The 15,850-nt window shown below is 36.5% G+C and overlaps 1 protein-coding gene across 9 annotated transcripts; it reads left to right on the forward strand.

Moving 5' to 3' along the window:
* Position 1: 1 nt before the first annotated feature.
* CDC26 (cell division cycle 26) lies at positions 2–5,998 on the forward strand. Of its 9 annotated transcripts, none has more exons than XM_003757310.2 (3): positions 2–91; positions 1,740–1,839; positions 5,547–5,998. In XM_003757310.2, the coding sequence occupies exons 2-3, from the start codon at positions 1,759–1,761 to the stop codon at positions 5,721–5,723; spliced, it is 258 nt and encodes an 85-aa protein (XP_003757358.1). In that variant the 5' UTR covers positions 2–91; positions 1,740–1,758; the 3' UTR covers positions 5,724–5,998. The 9 variants fall into 9 exon arrangements, with proteins under 9 accessions (XP_003757358.1, XP_003757359.1, XP_012409370.1 ...); XM_003757311.4 differs by having other exon boundaries at positions 3–91; positions 1,660–1,839; XM_012553916.3 differs by having other exon boundaries at positions 23–200; positions 1,660–1,839.
* The last annotated feature ends 9,852 nt before the right edge of the window (positions 5,999–15,850 follow it).

The following is a 15,850-nucleotide window of genomic DNA, read 5'->3' on the forward strand; positions in this document are numbered from 1 at the left end:
TACAACCGGAACTACACGGAGTCCGCCAGCCCAGGGGAGGCGCAGGGGAGGCGCAGGGGACTCTAGTCATTGCCGAGGAGTATCTTTTCCGGTTTGTAGGATAAGGCTCAGAGCATTCTGGGAGGGGTAATCGGTGGCGACGAATAAGGAAGGGACTGCGAGGCATCCCGGGAAGCGTAGTCCTTGCGGTCGAGACTATTGTAGGTTGGTAGGTAGAGGGAAAAGCAGAGTGGAGCGGGCTGGCGCGAGTCAGGATCTGAGAAATCGGTTTTACCCCAGGACTGGGCTAAAGCAAACTAAGCCAAGCGAGGGGAGGGGGATGTTAGGACGGGAAGACTTGCTTCGAGCCAAGTACCCAGTACCGGGGAGGGGAGTCCGAGGAGGGCGGAAAGGGAAGGGAACGTGATCTGGGAGGGAGGAGGAGCCGGAGGCAGGCGGACGAGCTTCCCTTCCAGTCAGCTCCGATTTGATGGCCTGCCCCTCTGCTGCCATGGAAACGTTGACCTTCCCCCCATCTAATCCCACTGATTTGGGGGGAATGGGTCAGCTCTCCCATTTTACAGATGGAGAAATTTAGGGCCGGGGATTTGAGATTAGGTCACTCCCTCCTCCCCCTCCCCCCACTTTCGCCATCATTTCCTGTACCGACGTTTCTCTTTTTCTCCCCTTCTCATTACGGAGATAGAAAAAAAAAAAAAAAAAAGTAGAAATGGTGGGGAAGAGGAGCCACTGAGAAGTCGCTTACCCCTTTTGAGACCAGTATATTTATATTCAGTTGATGTGCTGACCCTGCCGTTCGGTCCATCTCTCAGATCCCTTGCCATGAACTTTGAACACAGGATTAAAGTGGGTATGGAGAGTGTGTTCAGTATGCCCAGAATTCCAAAACACAGTAGGAAATCACATGCTGGCATACATACTTATTGAGGAACTTCGGTCTATCCAGGGTCAATAACCATTCTTTATTACAAAAAAAGAAGGAGCTATAAAATATGCAGAAAAGTTGTTAAATCAATCCTGATAATTGGGGAAGTTAATATTGCTAATAGGAATCTGTTCGGAGAGGAAAGAAAAATTCAGAAATGACATCATAAAAAAAATCATTAAAACTTTTTAAGGATATGAAAAGCCAAAAAAAAAAAAAAAAAAAAAAAAAGGCACATTAAAATTTAGATCATGAAGCTAAAAAAATAAGACCCTAGGATTGTTAATTTGTGATAATGGGATCCTCTAAAGATATTTTAGTACAAATCTATACAGTTGTTAATTTCTTTTTTTTGTTACTTGAAAAGCAATTTGCATCAAGTCATCCTATGTGTATGTGTCAAAGAGAATTCTCATTAGGATTAGGAAGCCAAGCACTTTTACAATCATTTTGAAATGAAATCTTAATTATGCTTTTAAAGGTGATCACAAATCCATAAAACCCCCTTTGAAGGACATTAAACTTATTGTTACTATCCATTCCATAAATGGCAATTAATTATGAATGACGGAAAGTTATTTTTAAGCTGTTTGTCAAACTTGTACATTTCCCTGAGAATTAAAGGACTTCTCTTGATTTTATATCAGAATCATTAATATCTACTGGTTACTGAAGCTTAGATGGTTGTGTGTACATCTATGGTATCATTATTTGGCTTTTATGTTTGTTTGCAGACACATCTATCACCACCAGAATATGGTGGAGCTTCTTCCTTTTCCCTAAATTTTGATAGCTCAGTGGATTTGGCTTATAGGTGTTGAACTATTACCAGGATGCTCCGTCGAAAACCTACTCGCCTGGAGCTGAAGCTAGATGACATTGAGGAATTTGAGAGTATCCGGAAGGATCTAGAGGTAAGCTGCTACATCTTGGGAGTTGTTTTTTTTGTTTGTTTGTTTGTTTTTTGTTGAGACAATTGGGGTTAAGTGACTTGTCCAGGGTCACACAGCTAGGAAGTGTTAAGTGTCTGAGGTCAAATTTGAACTCAGGTCCTCCTGACTTCAGGGCCAGTGCTCTATCTACTGTGCCACTTAGCTGCCCCTAGGGTTTTTTTTTAGGGGGGATTTGTTATCTTAGTCCAAATATTCTGTCTAAGAGACTATTTCAGTTGGGAGAAGAATCCTAAAAAGAGGGTAGGTGTTCACATCATTACTTGAAAGAACCTTGATTTGAAAGTCACTTCACAGCAAAATAATCACTTTTATACAGGATACATGTATAAATTTGAAACAATAATAAAAATTTTTATATTATGTAGCAAGAAGGGCAAACCACACATGAATCTGAAACTGGGTCATTTTGCATGTAGTAGTGAATATGAATAGTTTTTATTATGTATTTTAAAAGTTTGATGGGCTGCTAAGTGGTATGGTGGATAGTCTGGAGTCAGGAAGACCCGAGTTCAAATACAACCTCAGACACTAGTTTTGTGACCCTGGACAAGTCATTTAACTCTGTTTGCCTCAGTTTTCTCATCTCAAAAAAGAAATGGCAAATTATTTGAGTGTCTTTCCCAAAAAAAACCCAGACGGGGTCACAAAGAGTCATACACAACCGAAAATAACAAAACTAACCAAGACTGAACAAAAAAAGCTTGAATTTAATTATATCATCAATTACATATATAATATTTACTCTAAAAATTGTATGAATTTTTTCTCTTATTAAAATGTTTTGTAACCGGCTTTCCTTTCCTCTAAAGAACTGAAGAATGCTTTCAGCATCATAACTTTTAACTTTAACTCAAGAGGAATATTATCTGGGCCTCTGGTGTGTCATCATCCTTCACTCCATACTTGTATGAAGGCTTGCAACATGAGCCCTTGTTGGGAATGCACTCTGATTTGCCTACTGCTGACTATGTGTGTTGGGTATAAAGGAATGTTACAGACTCCATGGATTCAGAGCAAAGCCAGAGATCTTAAGTGAAGGGTCTATATGAGGACTAGAGAGTACAGTTTGGGAGTTCAAAAAGAGAACCACAAATGTCAAATTGAAAAACCAGGAGTGAACCACAGACTTTGGGCACAGGGGTTCAAGGAAAGTTTCTGGACTAACAGGCATTGTGAATCCAAACGCATTTTGCCCAGAGGAGAATGAGGGATTTAGGGCTAGGGAAAATAGAGCTTTACAGGTTACGTGCCAAGAATTCAGGTTTCCCTGAAGGAGCCAGAATTTTGGTTTTCTCTGTTGATTTTCTCATTGGGAGCTTCACATACCAATGAAATCACTGGTTGAACCCAACACTCCCACCTACCTATCGCCAATCAATTTCCAAAGTTTTCTTGAGACTAAGTCTCAGCAGGCTGATTTCAGACAAGCCTGAAGAGACTTACATGAACTGGTGCTAAGTGAACGGAATAGAACCAAGAGAGCATTGTAACAGCAACATTAAAATTATGTGATGATAAGCTGTGATGGACTTGGTCTTTTCAACAAGGAATAATTTAAGGCAATTTCAATAGACTTGTGATAGAAAGAGCCATCCGCATCCAGACAAAGGAGATGGAAGATGAATCAGCATAGTATTTTGCCCTTTTTTGTTTGCTTGTTTTGCTTTCTCATTTTTCCCCTTTTGACCTGATTTTTCTTGTGCAGCATGATAAATGTGGAAATATGTTCAGAAGAATTGCACATATTTAACTTGTATTGTGTTGCTTGCTGTTTAGGGGAGGAGGAAGAAAAATTTGGAACACATGGTTTTGCAAGGGTGAATGTTTAAAACTATCTTTTCATGTATTTTGAAAAATAAAAAGCTATTATTTTTAAAAAGGAGAATAAGTCTTGGGGGGACAGTCAGAAACTTTGGTTGTAATGAGGCTTATGAAATGCCAGCATATTGAACTTTGACTCTGCTGTATCAGCTAACCAATGTTGAGTCACTAGTGTCACCAATACAGTTAATATGAAGATTTGCCCAGTCAGCAGGACAGGTAGACATTACAAGAAAATTCAGCTAGCTTAAAATACTGGGTTTGCTATAGAAGTCAATCAGGTTGGTGCACTGCCAAATTTCAAGATTTAGAACACAGCACTGTGTCATGCATAGGCTTTTCAGATGACTATTTCTTAGGGCTGATGTATCCATAGTCAGACTTTAGTCACTAAATTAGGTGTTTGTACAGCAAAAGGTCACTTTGGGAAGTACATGGAATGATGGTGATAGTGATAGAGGAATACTGCCTAAAAAGATTCATGTAGCAACAATGAATAACAATGAATAAATTTCATTTAGCAATTTTCTTTTCTTTCATGCCTTGAAGCAATGTATATAGGAACGTGTGTGTGTGTATGTGTGTCCTGTAAAAGAATAAATATATTTGCTTTCAGATATATGTAGATCACATCAGGAAGCCAATTAAGACAGTCTCTGGTCTGTTTTACATAGTGGTTTCAGAAGCTTGCTTTTTTAGTTCTTTCTCCCCAACCTTCTCCTCCAAAAAAGCCTTTTGTTGTTATTTAGTCATGTCTGACTCTATGACCTGATTTGAAGTTTTCTTGGTGAAGATACTGGACTAGTTTGGAGCTCATTTTACAGATGAAGAAATTGGAGCAAATAGGATTAAGTGACTTGCTTAGGATCACACACCAATAAATATCTGGGGCTGGATTTGAACTTATAAAGTTGAGTCTTTCTGACCCTCAGTCCCATCACTCTATCTACTATGCCACAAAGCTGCCGAATAAATCTCATTGAGCAGAAATTTAATTATACTATATTAGTGGTATAGATTGGAGATCTAGTAAAACTTGGAGAGGTTTAAACTTTTTTTAAACTTGTGTCTTATGGAAAGTATTTGATCAGATAAAATATTTTGAATTTACTATTTTTAAGTGATCAGAGAAAACAATAGCAGAATAATGAAATATAGAAGCAGTTAGGTATCATAGTGGATAGAATACTGGAAGTGGATTCAAGAAGATTCAAGTTCATATATGGTTTCAGAGATTTGCTTTGTGACCTGGACCAGTCACTTAACCTCTATCTGTTTCCTCATCTGTAAAATGGGGATAATAATTACACTTATTTCCCAGAGTTGTGAATACAAAATGAGATCATATTTGTAAAATACTTTACAAACTTTAAAAGTATTACATAAACATCATCATATAGTAATTTAAGTATCTAATGAAAGATTTCAGATTTAACATTTTTTCATCATTACCTCTTAGGAAGCTATTATCATTTTCAGTTTTATTAATTTTCATAATCAAGATAGAGATTTAAGATACTCATTCACTAGTCTGCTCATTTTGAAAAGATAAGTGAAAAAAAAAAAGAAAAGGTGAAACAGAGTTTGTAAATTCAAGGTAGTCATTTTGTAAGTGGGTGCAAAGTTTTTTTTAAAAGGAATTTATTTACCAGACTTTATCAAAATATTGAAAAAATTAAGGCTTTTGTTAATACAATAAAAAAGTAATATTGTTCCAATGTGAATCTTACTGCAAGGTAGGGTCAGCTGCAAAGGTATTGTTTTAGCTTCCTTTTTCTTTATCATGAGTATTCTGAACAGTACACTAATTGATTCATGCATTATTTCTAAACTTTTTCTATTTTCAGACCCGTAAAAAACAAAGAGAAGAGGTGGATGTGGTGGGAGCCAGTGATGGGGAAGGAGCTATTGGCCTGAGCAGTGACCACAAGACCCGAGAACAAATGATCAATGACCGAATTGGTTATAAGCCTCAGCCCAAACCCAATAATCGTTCATCTCAGTTTGGAAGCTTTGAGTTTTAGAATTTATAGAAAAAATCCTGTGCCTGCCTTTGAAAAAGCAATGAGGTTAAGGAAAAGTTAAAATATTTACAGAACTGAATGCTTGAAGATTATTGGAATAATTTGCCTTCTTGAGATCCTAGTGAGACTTAGTTTCTTTATTCAAGAAAAATTTGAATTGTAGTTGGTGTCTGGAACATTGTCATCTTCCTTTCCAGAGAAATTGTATTTTGTTTTTTAAAATAAAGACAAGAATTAAATAAGTAAAAAATAAATAAATAAATAAAGACAACTTTAGAAAATGAAAATCTTTAATTGAATCAATTATCAATGAGCGGGAACCTATGTTTTAGCCCCAAGAATCCAAGTGGATGTTGTTTTGGAGAATAAAAAAATTTTCTTCATTAGAATCTACAATAACTGAAGTTTTTCTGTCATTTGGTAATACACTTGATGAAGGGATAATAGTATCTAGGGATACCTTTGCAGCCTAGGTTAGTGTCATCCTTTTCGTACCTAAGTAGTTTTCTTTGTGCTTTTCTACTTTCTTCAAAAGTTATGGACAAGTCCAGATGATTTTCCTTTGGCTCAAGATTTCCTGAAACTTTCTCCATGCCTCTGGGAGGCTAAGTTCGTGGCATGCCCCATTTTCAAACTGGCTTACACCTTCCCCTTCTTTCTCTCATTTTCCTTTTCCAATCTTCAACTAGAAAACAAAGGAAAACATAACCAATCCTTGTAAGAAATAGGTAGTCAAGCAAAATAAATTTCTGCTTTGCCATGTCTAAAATCAGATCTCATTATTTTGCAGCCACCCCTTCTCTACCTCCAGCTTCCAGTGGAAGTGAGAAGAGAAGAGATGGGTGCCCCATGTGTCTCCAGCTTCTGGAGAAAGGAGGGTATGTTACCTTCTCCCCCTGCTACCTCCCACCTAGACTTTCGCTTTTTGCGGGAGTGGAATGTGGAGAGGTGGGCATCTTACCATTGCATCCTGAGCATCTCCTTTTTAATCACAAGCCGCATGTGGAAGAAATGCCATTCCATCACACCAGCCTCCTGTTCTGAGATGAGGGAGAGGGAGCCATTCACCAGCTAGGTGTCCTGCCTTGGGAGAAGGAGAGTATTCACCACTATTTCTGCTCCAAATTCTTATTTCCTCATTTGAATTGTCCAGTCCTCTGAAGAGATTGAGATCATAATATTATTGACAATGAAAATATACGAATTTTTCACTTAAATGATTAATAACTTATCTCCTCCCTGTCCCCATGATTCTGAATCCTAGTAGATTGTCATCTAATCCCCTCTTCCCGATTCCCCAGAGGATGATTCCTTACATACATACACACACCCAATCAAATCTCAACTAACTTCCCATCCCTTTTCTTTTACCATTCCTTCCATTTTCTGGCTCTCTTTGAGACCTCGCTCCCTCTGGATGACACAGCTTCCTGGCCTTCCCATCCAGTACTGGCTGTAATTTTATTCATTCCCCATTCTTCCCCTTCTCACTCCCCCACTCCTCCCTGCACCCCAAACACAATACTCCTTATTTGCCATTGTTATTTTCAGCTTTTCCTCAATGAGTCCAGTACCTGGTCACAATCTTTATTTCCTTCACAATCTTTATTTCCTTCCCAACTGTTCTCCTACTATGGGACTTCAGCATAAAAATTGATAGATAACCCCTTTTAGTTGATACTCCCAGGTCCTCAATTTAATTTTCCGTGACCTACTCCTTTACCTTATTTCAGTCACAGAAAGATGATCATACCCTTGATTTTGCCAGTATCCATAAATGAATCACCTGTCTTCATGCACTCAAATTTCTGTGTCTGATTATAGACAATTGGCCTTCTACCTTTGTCTGGGCTTCCCAAAACCAAATCGTTCTCTTGATCTACAATGAGCTCCAATCTTTTAATTCAGTTCTCTCCCTGGCCATCAGCCCTATATTAACCAGTCATTCAATCAACAAGCATTTGTTAGGGGCTTAATATGTGCCAGACTACTGTGCTAAGAGTTGGGTATACAAAGAAAGGCAAAAACATTATCTCCAAGAACTCACATCTTAATAAATAAATTATATACAAAATTTAGTACATATAAAGATATGTAAGGTTGATTGGAAGTCATCCCTTAAAGGGCAGGCACTACCTGTTTGAGCCAAGACTTGGCATTTCCAAAGCAGAATAGAAAAAAGATTTCCCTGCAAATCTATTGTGTTCTATTATTTTCCTTTTAAATATAAAATAAACTTATATCTTTTTTTAATCTCTCCTTCCCCCTCATGGCCACCATGAGACACGTGTGAAACCATACTATACATATTTGTATTTATCAGTTGTTTCTGTGGATGCAGATAGCATTCAATGGTATTTTGTAGTTAATTTGGGTATTTATAACTAGAATTACTTGGTCACTCAAAGTTGTTCTTACTATATATAATGTTCTCTTGGATATACTTTTGTTTTGTTCTTCATTGTTTTCATACAACTCTTTCCATGTTTTTCTAAAATCATTGAGCTCATTATTTCTCATAGCATAGTAGTGAATCATATCAACATAATCATATATCACAACTTGATTAGCCATTCCATAATTGATAGACATCCCTGCAAAATCTAGTTATTTGCCTACCACAATGAAAAATGCTATAAATACTTGAGAACATATGGGTTCTTTCTTTTTGCCCTGATCATCTTGGGAAATGGCCCCAACAGTGGTATTCCAGAGTCAAAGGGTATAGGCACCATGAAGGGTATAGCATCCTCCAAAATCTAAAAAGAAGAAGGGAGAGATGGGACAAAGAAGCAAAGTGTAAGGGAAGAAGACAAGGGAGGGATTTGTGGGTGGAGGTTAAGTAATAGCAGGGCAAATTAAAGAGCAGAATTAAAGCAGAGTTAGCAAAGATAGGAAAGATGTAGGTGTATGTATATATTCACATATATACACATAAATATATCCTTTCTTAACTATAGCCTGCTTGAGATTGAGAAGGGGATGAAAGAGGGGAGAAAGAATAAAGTAAAAAAGCTGTGCAGCAGAGAAGAAAAATTTACAAGGAAGTAAAGAAAAGATGGACACTTAGAAATATAATTTCTTTTATTAATATACTTTCATGAACTGGTAATCTGTTATATATTTTGAATCCTCCCTGATGTTCTGCCGAGCACATGACAGTGTTCCCTTTTATTTCATTTTGTTTTGTATTCCTTTTTTTATTTTTCTTATTCTGTCTTTTAAAATAAAATAAATTGGGGGGAACAAAGGGTACAGGGCATAATTTGAAAGTGCTCTCGAAAAAGATTGAATTAACCCACTTTTCTACCAATTACAATGCCAATTTTCCCACATCCCCTCTAACAATTTGTCATTTTCCCCTTTTTTTGTTTTAACTAATCCAATAGATGTAAAATGATGTCTCAAGGTTGTTTTTTTAAATTTGCATTTCTTTAAGAATAAACCAATATTGCTAAACCTCCTTCCTGGACATTTTTCCAATAGTTCTTTTCATTTTTTTGACTTTTTGTTCTTCCAAATGAATTGTTATTTTTTTTAATTCAGCAAAATAATTTTTTGGTAATTTAATTGGGATGGCATTGAACATAAGGATTAATTTAAATAAAAGCACAAATTTTTCAAAACCAAACAAAGGAGCTTATTTTTGATCTTGGAGGTATTATAGAGCCACTGAAGTATAGGTTGTCATTAAATATTTTTAGAATTGATAATATATGACTCTTAATAAGTGTAGCTAGGTGGCACACTGGCCTTGGAATCAGGAAGACTCATCTTCATGAGTTCAAATACTGTCTTCAATACATACTAGCTGTGTGATCCTGGGCAAGTCACTTAACTCTGTTTGCCTCAATTCCTCATTTGTAAAATATTTTGAAAAAGGAAATGGCAAACCACCCCAGTATCTTTGCCAAGAAAACTCTGAATGGGGTTACAAAGAGTTAGATATGACTGAAATGATTCAAGAACAACCAAAACTGCTATCCTGTCTATGACAGACTAATTAAAAACGACTTTCTCAACTTAGCAGTCTCTTCCTCAAAGTACCTACAGAAATTACAATTAAATATTTCAACTCTTCACCCAAAACTGATCCTCAAAATTAATCAAAGTGCTAATCATTTTGCACAAAAACAATTATTTCCCAATTCCAGAATGAGTAATTACTCCCAAATGCTATTTTATCTTCCCTGATCATTACACAATCAAGTTCTCTGAAGGTTATTAAGGACAAAATTTTACTGCCCTGTTGGAATCTTTACTAAAGTGTTAAGACATTTCTTTACAAAGTGTTAAAAGACATTGGAGTTAATTTAATCTTAAGAGTTATTTTGGGCCAGAACTTGAAACAAGATACTAAGTGGAACTGATTGAACAATGCTTGTGTTCACCCCTTTAGAGAGCTCAAGTATCTAAGTACTCAATGGAGTTCACAGAGAGTTCAGGGCTAGTATGAGAGGTGAATTCACACCTCCCTTAGGACCAGAGAGCACTCTGGGAGATAACCCAGAATCCCTCTCCCTCCAGAAGGCAGAGTTAACCTTTGGGAGATCACATAAATATAGAGAGCTTTTGAAGCTTGAGGTGACTTCTTCGGGTGGGACAGACTGGAGATTGAGAAGCCACTAGTCGGAGCTGGCTGGAGACTGAAGAAAGCAGAGGCAGAAGCCAAAGGCAAAACTGCAAGATCCCTTGGAGCCAGGCAGAGTTAGGCCTCAACTAACCGGGCTAATTTGTAAGGAGAAATAAACGTTTGCATTTTTAGCAGCTGGCTGAGATTTTGGATTAATTATTGATTGCAACTGAGACTAAGGCTGCTTTCCAGAGAAAACCCACCAACATTTTGGCGCTCGAACAGGGACTGAAAACCCCAATACTGCCCCATTGGTAATCCCATGAAAACTGGAATTACATATTGCTGTCAGCTTCCCTCTGATAAACCCTCATTTAATTATCACTAATCTCCCACTCTTACACTAATTTAAAAAGCTGCCCAGAGTGGTTTTCAGTGCAAAATTAATTATATATACTGAGAGGTCTATTCTAAAACAAAGTCATGCCAGAGCAACTAAGAGTTCTACCTGAAAACTAACAAGAGTCTCTCATTTTCTAGCTATGTTTAGGTATCAGCTCAGGAGGGCAGTCTGCTCTACTTTCCTCATCTTTGCCCTGAGTGAACTAGTTCAACTGTATTGTCTTCTTCTTTTGAGTCCCTTTTCTCCTTATTATTCATACCCTGCTAAGCTTCCAGCTTGGAAAACTCCCATCAGCCACTGCCTTTATTCCTATATATATCAACTGCTGAACAAAGTGGAAGAAAAATCACTCCACCTTCTTGACCAGGGCCTGTATATATTTATGTTACATAACTTGAACCAGGCCCTCACTGCTGCTAGACAATCTTCTGCATCACCCTAATTCACAATTCCACTTTCCACAGTGACCCTTTCCACAACTCCCATGATTTTCTCCTCACTACTTTCAAAGCTGAGAATCTTGTCTTATGTTGTTTTTTTAATTAAATATTTTTATTTTTCAAAACATATGCATGAGAGGGCTACTAGGGGGCGGAGTGGATACCGTACCAGCCCTGAAGTTCAAATGGACCTGAGTTCAAATTCACCCTAAGACACTTAACACTTCCTAGCTGTGTGACTCTGGGCAAGTCATTTAACCCCAATTGTCTCAGCAAAAAAAAAAAAAAAAGTAACAAAACATATGTATGATTAATTCTTCATCATTAGCCCTTGCAAAACCCTGTATTCCAATTTTCCCCCTTCCCCCACGCCCTCACCTAGATGGCAAGTAGCTCAATATATTTCAAACATGGTAGAAATATATTAAATCCAATATATGCATACATATTTACACAATTATCTTGCCACACAAGAAATATCAAATCAAACCAGAAAAATAAAATAAGAAGCAAAATAAAATGCAAGCAAACAACAGAGAATGAAAATGCTATGTTATGGTCCACATTCAGTTCCCATAGTCATCACAGAACAATTGGAACTGATTTGAATCATCTCATTGTTGAAGAGAGCCACATTCATCACAACTGATGAACCTATAGTCTTCTTGTTGCCGTGTATAATGATCTCCTGGTTCTGCTCATTTCATTTAGCATCAGTTCATCTAAGTCTCTCCATTGCCTTATATTTTACAGAAAAAAATAAGACTATTTGCTGAAAGCTCTTCTTTATCTTCCATCACCCACATGCCTCTGGGCAGCTAGGTGATATAGGGGATTAAGTACAAGGCCTGGAGTTAGGAGGATTCCATCTATTCACATCCAACTTCAGACACTGTGTGACTTTGGGCAAGCCACTTAATCCTACTGGCTTGCTTCTTCATTTGTAAAATGAGCTGGAAATGGAAATGGCAATTTCCACTGGCAAAAATGGCAAATCATTCGCAGTATTCAAATGCCTTCTGCCACTGTCATTCTTCATCTCTTTACACATGATAAGGTAGTTTTTCTCTATACCAAGGCAAACCTCTGCATGGGTAAATCATCCCATTCCATCCTTTTTGGTCCAGCAGATTACCCCTGTCTTCTCAATCCTTCCATTAATCTTTAATCTCTCTTTATTGGCTGCCTTGCTACTACCTACAAACATATCCAAATTTTCCCCATTCTCAAAACAAAAGCCCTTTCTTGTTCTGATCATTTGCTATTTTTTTTCTGCTATTGTCTCATACCTCTCCTACATTTTAATGGCCGTGAAAAGACCATCCACAACAACTACTTTTCTTTTCATTCTCTTCTTAACTCCCTACAGTCTTAACTATTCTCATTCAACCAAATTTTTTTCCCAAAATTACCAATTATCTCTCAAAAAAAAAAAAAAAAACAAACTGGTTTACATAATTTCAATCCCAATTTTTTTCCTTTCAATCCTTCCCTCCTTCACCCTCTGAAAGGCATGATATATAATCATTATACATGTCAAGTCATGCAAAACATTTCCACATTAGCCATGTTGTATGTGTGTGGGAGAGAACCAAGAAAATAAAGACAAAAAAAAAAAAGCTTCCAAATGCACTCAAAAACCATAGGTTCTTCATCTGGAAGTGGATAATATTTTTCATCCTAAGTCCTTTAGAATTGTCATAGATCACTGTTTTGATCAAAGTAGATAGTCTTTCACAGTTGGTTATTACAATATTGCTTATTATGTACAACATTCTCCTATTTCTATTCCATTTTACATCAGAAGTCTTCCCAAGTTTTTCTGAAACTATTCCTTTTATTATTTCTTGCAGCACAATAATATTCCATTCCAATTATATGCCATAACTTGTTCAGTCACTCCCCAATTGATGGGCACTCCCTCAATTTTTAGTTCTTTCCCACAACAAAAAGAATTGCTATAAATATTTTTGTATGTATGGATCCTTTTTCTTTCATCTCCTTGGAATATAAACATAATAGGGATATTACTAGATCAAAGGGTGTGCAATTTTACAATGCCTTGGGCATAGTTTCAAATTTTCCTCTGGAATGGTTGGATCAGCTTCAATAGTGCATTTATGTCCTATTTTCCCACATTTTCTCCAGTACTTATTATTTCCCTTCTCTACCATCTTAGTTAATCTAATGGGTATCTCAGGGGTTTTAATTTGTGCTTTCCTAATTATTAGTGATTTAGCATGTTTTTTTTTCATATAATTGATAGTTTTTGTTCCCATTTGCATAAGTTTGACTCAGTTCCCTAAATATTTGAAAAATAAGACCTTTAATAGAGAAACTTTCTGTAATTTTCCCCTCCCCCCAGTTTCCAGCTTTTCTTCTGATTTTGTCTACATTGCTTTTGTTTGTGCAAAACCTTTTTAATTTAATGTGATGACCTATCACCTTTGATACTTTGATATTGACCTATCACTTTTGATACTGTCCAAAACCTTTTATGGATTCAATTCTCATCTCTATGCTGGTGATTTTCAAATATTTATACATCCCTAATCTCTGATATTCAGGCTGACATTTTGAATTGTCTAATAGTCTTCTTACCCCATATTACTTCCCATTCCCCTTTGATCCAGTGACACTGCTTCTTTGCTATCTCTATCAAGACATTCTGGTCATTTATCTCCTATGCCTGGACTGTTTTCCTTCCTCATTTCCTCCTATCAGATTCTCAGATTTTCTTAAATTACAGCTCAAATTTCACTTTCTACAAGGAGCCTTTCCCAGTCTATTAATTCAAGTGCCTTCTAGAAGCAAAATGCTGGGAAAAAATTTTAATAGCCAGTGTTTCTGATAAAGGCCTCATTTTTAAAATACATAAAGAATTGAAGCAAATTTGTTAAGAATACAAACCATTCTCCAATTGACATGGTTAAAGGATATGAACAATTTTGTTTCAGATTAAGAAATTAAAACTATTTCTAGTCGTAAAAAATGCTCTAAATTACTACTAATTATAGAAATGCAAATTAAGACAACTCTCAGAATGGCTGAAAAGAAAAGATGATAAATGTTGCAAGGGACATGGAAAAACTGGGACACAAATGCATTGTAGTAAAATGATGCAACCGTTGTGTAGAACAATTTGAAACTATAAAGCTGTACATAACTTTTGGAACCAGAAATGTCTCTATTATACCCCAAAGTGATCATAAAAGAGGGAAAAGGACCCGGATAAAAATTTTCATAGCAATCGTTTTTGTTATGGCAAGGAACTGGAAACTGAATTGATGTCCGTAAGTTTGGGAATGGCTGCATAAGTTATAGTATTGGTTTATGGTAATGGAATATATTTGTTCTATTACTGTTCTATAAGAAACAATCATCAGGATTTCAGAAAGGCCTGGAGAGACTTACACGAACTGATGCTAAGTGAAATGAGCAGGACCAGGAGATCATTATATACTTCAACAACAATACTGGATGATGACCAGTCCTGATAGATCAGGCCATCCTCAGCAACGAGATCAACCAAATCATTTCTAATGGAGCAGTAATGAACTGAACTAGCTATACCCAGAAAAAGAACTCTGGGAGATGACTAAAAACCATTACATTGAATTCCCAGTCCCTATATTTATGCACACCTGCATCTTTGATTTCCTTCACAAGCTAATTGTACAATAATTCAGAGTCTGATTCTTTTTGTACAGCAAAATAATGTTTTGGTCATGTATACTTATTGTGTATCTAAGTTATATTTTAATATATTTAACATCTACTGGTCATCCTGCCAATTTAGGGGAGGGGGTGGGGGGGGTAAGAGGTGAAAAATTGGAACAAGAGGTTTGGCAATTGTTAATGCTGTAAAGTTACCCATGTATATATCCTGTAAATTAAAGGCTATTAAATAAAAAAAAATAAAATAAAATAAAATTATCTCACAGAAAAAAAAAAAAAAAAAAAAGAAACAATCATCAGGATTTCAAAAAAGGCTGGAAATACTTATATTGATGCTGAGTAAAATAAGCAGAACCAAAAGAACATTGTATAGAAGTACCAATAATATTATGTGATGATCAATTATGAGGCACTTGATTCTTCTCAACGATGCAGTGATTCAAGGCAGTTGCAACAGACTTGGGATCGGAAAAAATGTCCACATCCAGAGAGAACTATGGAGACTTAATACGGATAGGAGGAAGAGGGAGAAAAAATAAGGAATACAAGGTTTTGCAAAGGTCAGTGTTGAAAACTATCTTTGCATGTATTTGGAAATATAAAATATTATAAGAACATTTTAAAAAAATCTAGTACCCTCTTGTTATTTCAATTATTTATCCTGTTTTCGTTTGTACATAATTGTAATTTTGAGCTCTTGTGAATCCAGTCTTTACATTTCAGTCCATTTACATCTTTACATTATTCTCATTTACAATTATGTCCCTCCATTTTATTCTATTGTACTTTTTTTCCTCTTTGCCTCTAATCCCAATCTTAAGAAGGTAATGAGTAAATATGCTTAATATTGGGTATCTGATAAAACTGCTTCTCTTGCCCCTTCCTAGTCTAGAATCCAATCACAGGTTCTTTCCTCATACACCCTAGTTTGCATTTCCATCCTTTCTGTTTTCACACTTAAGAAATGAGCAGGATTTCAGAAAAACCTATATAAACTGATGCTGTTATGTAGTGAGCAGGATTGTATATAATT

This window comes from Sarcophilus harrisii, chromosome 2 (genome assembly GCF_902635505.1).
Source record: "Sarcophilus harrisii chromosome 2, mSarHar1.11, whole genome shotgun sequence".
In the NCBI taxonomy this organism is placed as follows: domain Eukaryota; kingdom Metazoa; phylum Chordata; class Mammalia; order Dasyuromorphia; family Dasyuridae; genus Sarcophilus; species Sarcophilus harrisii.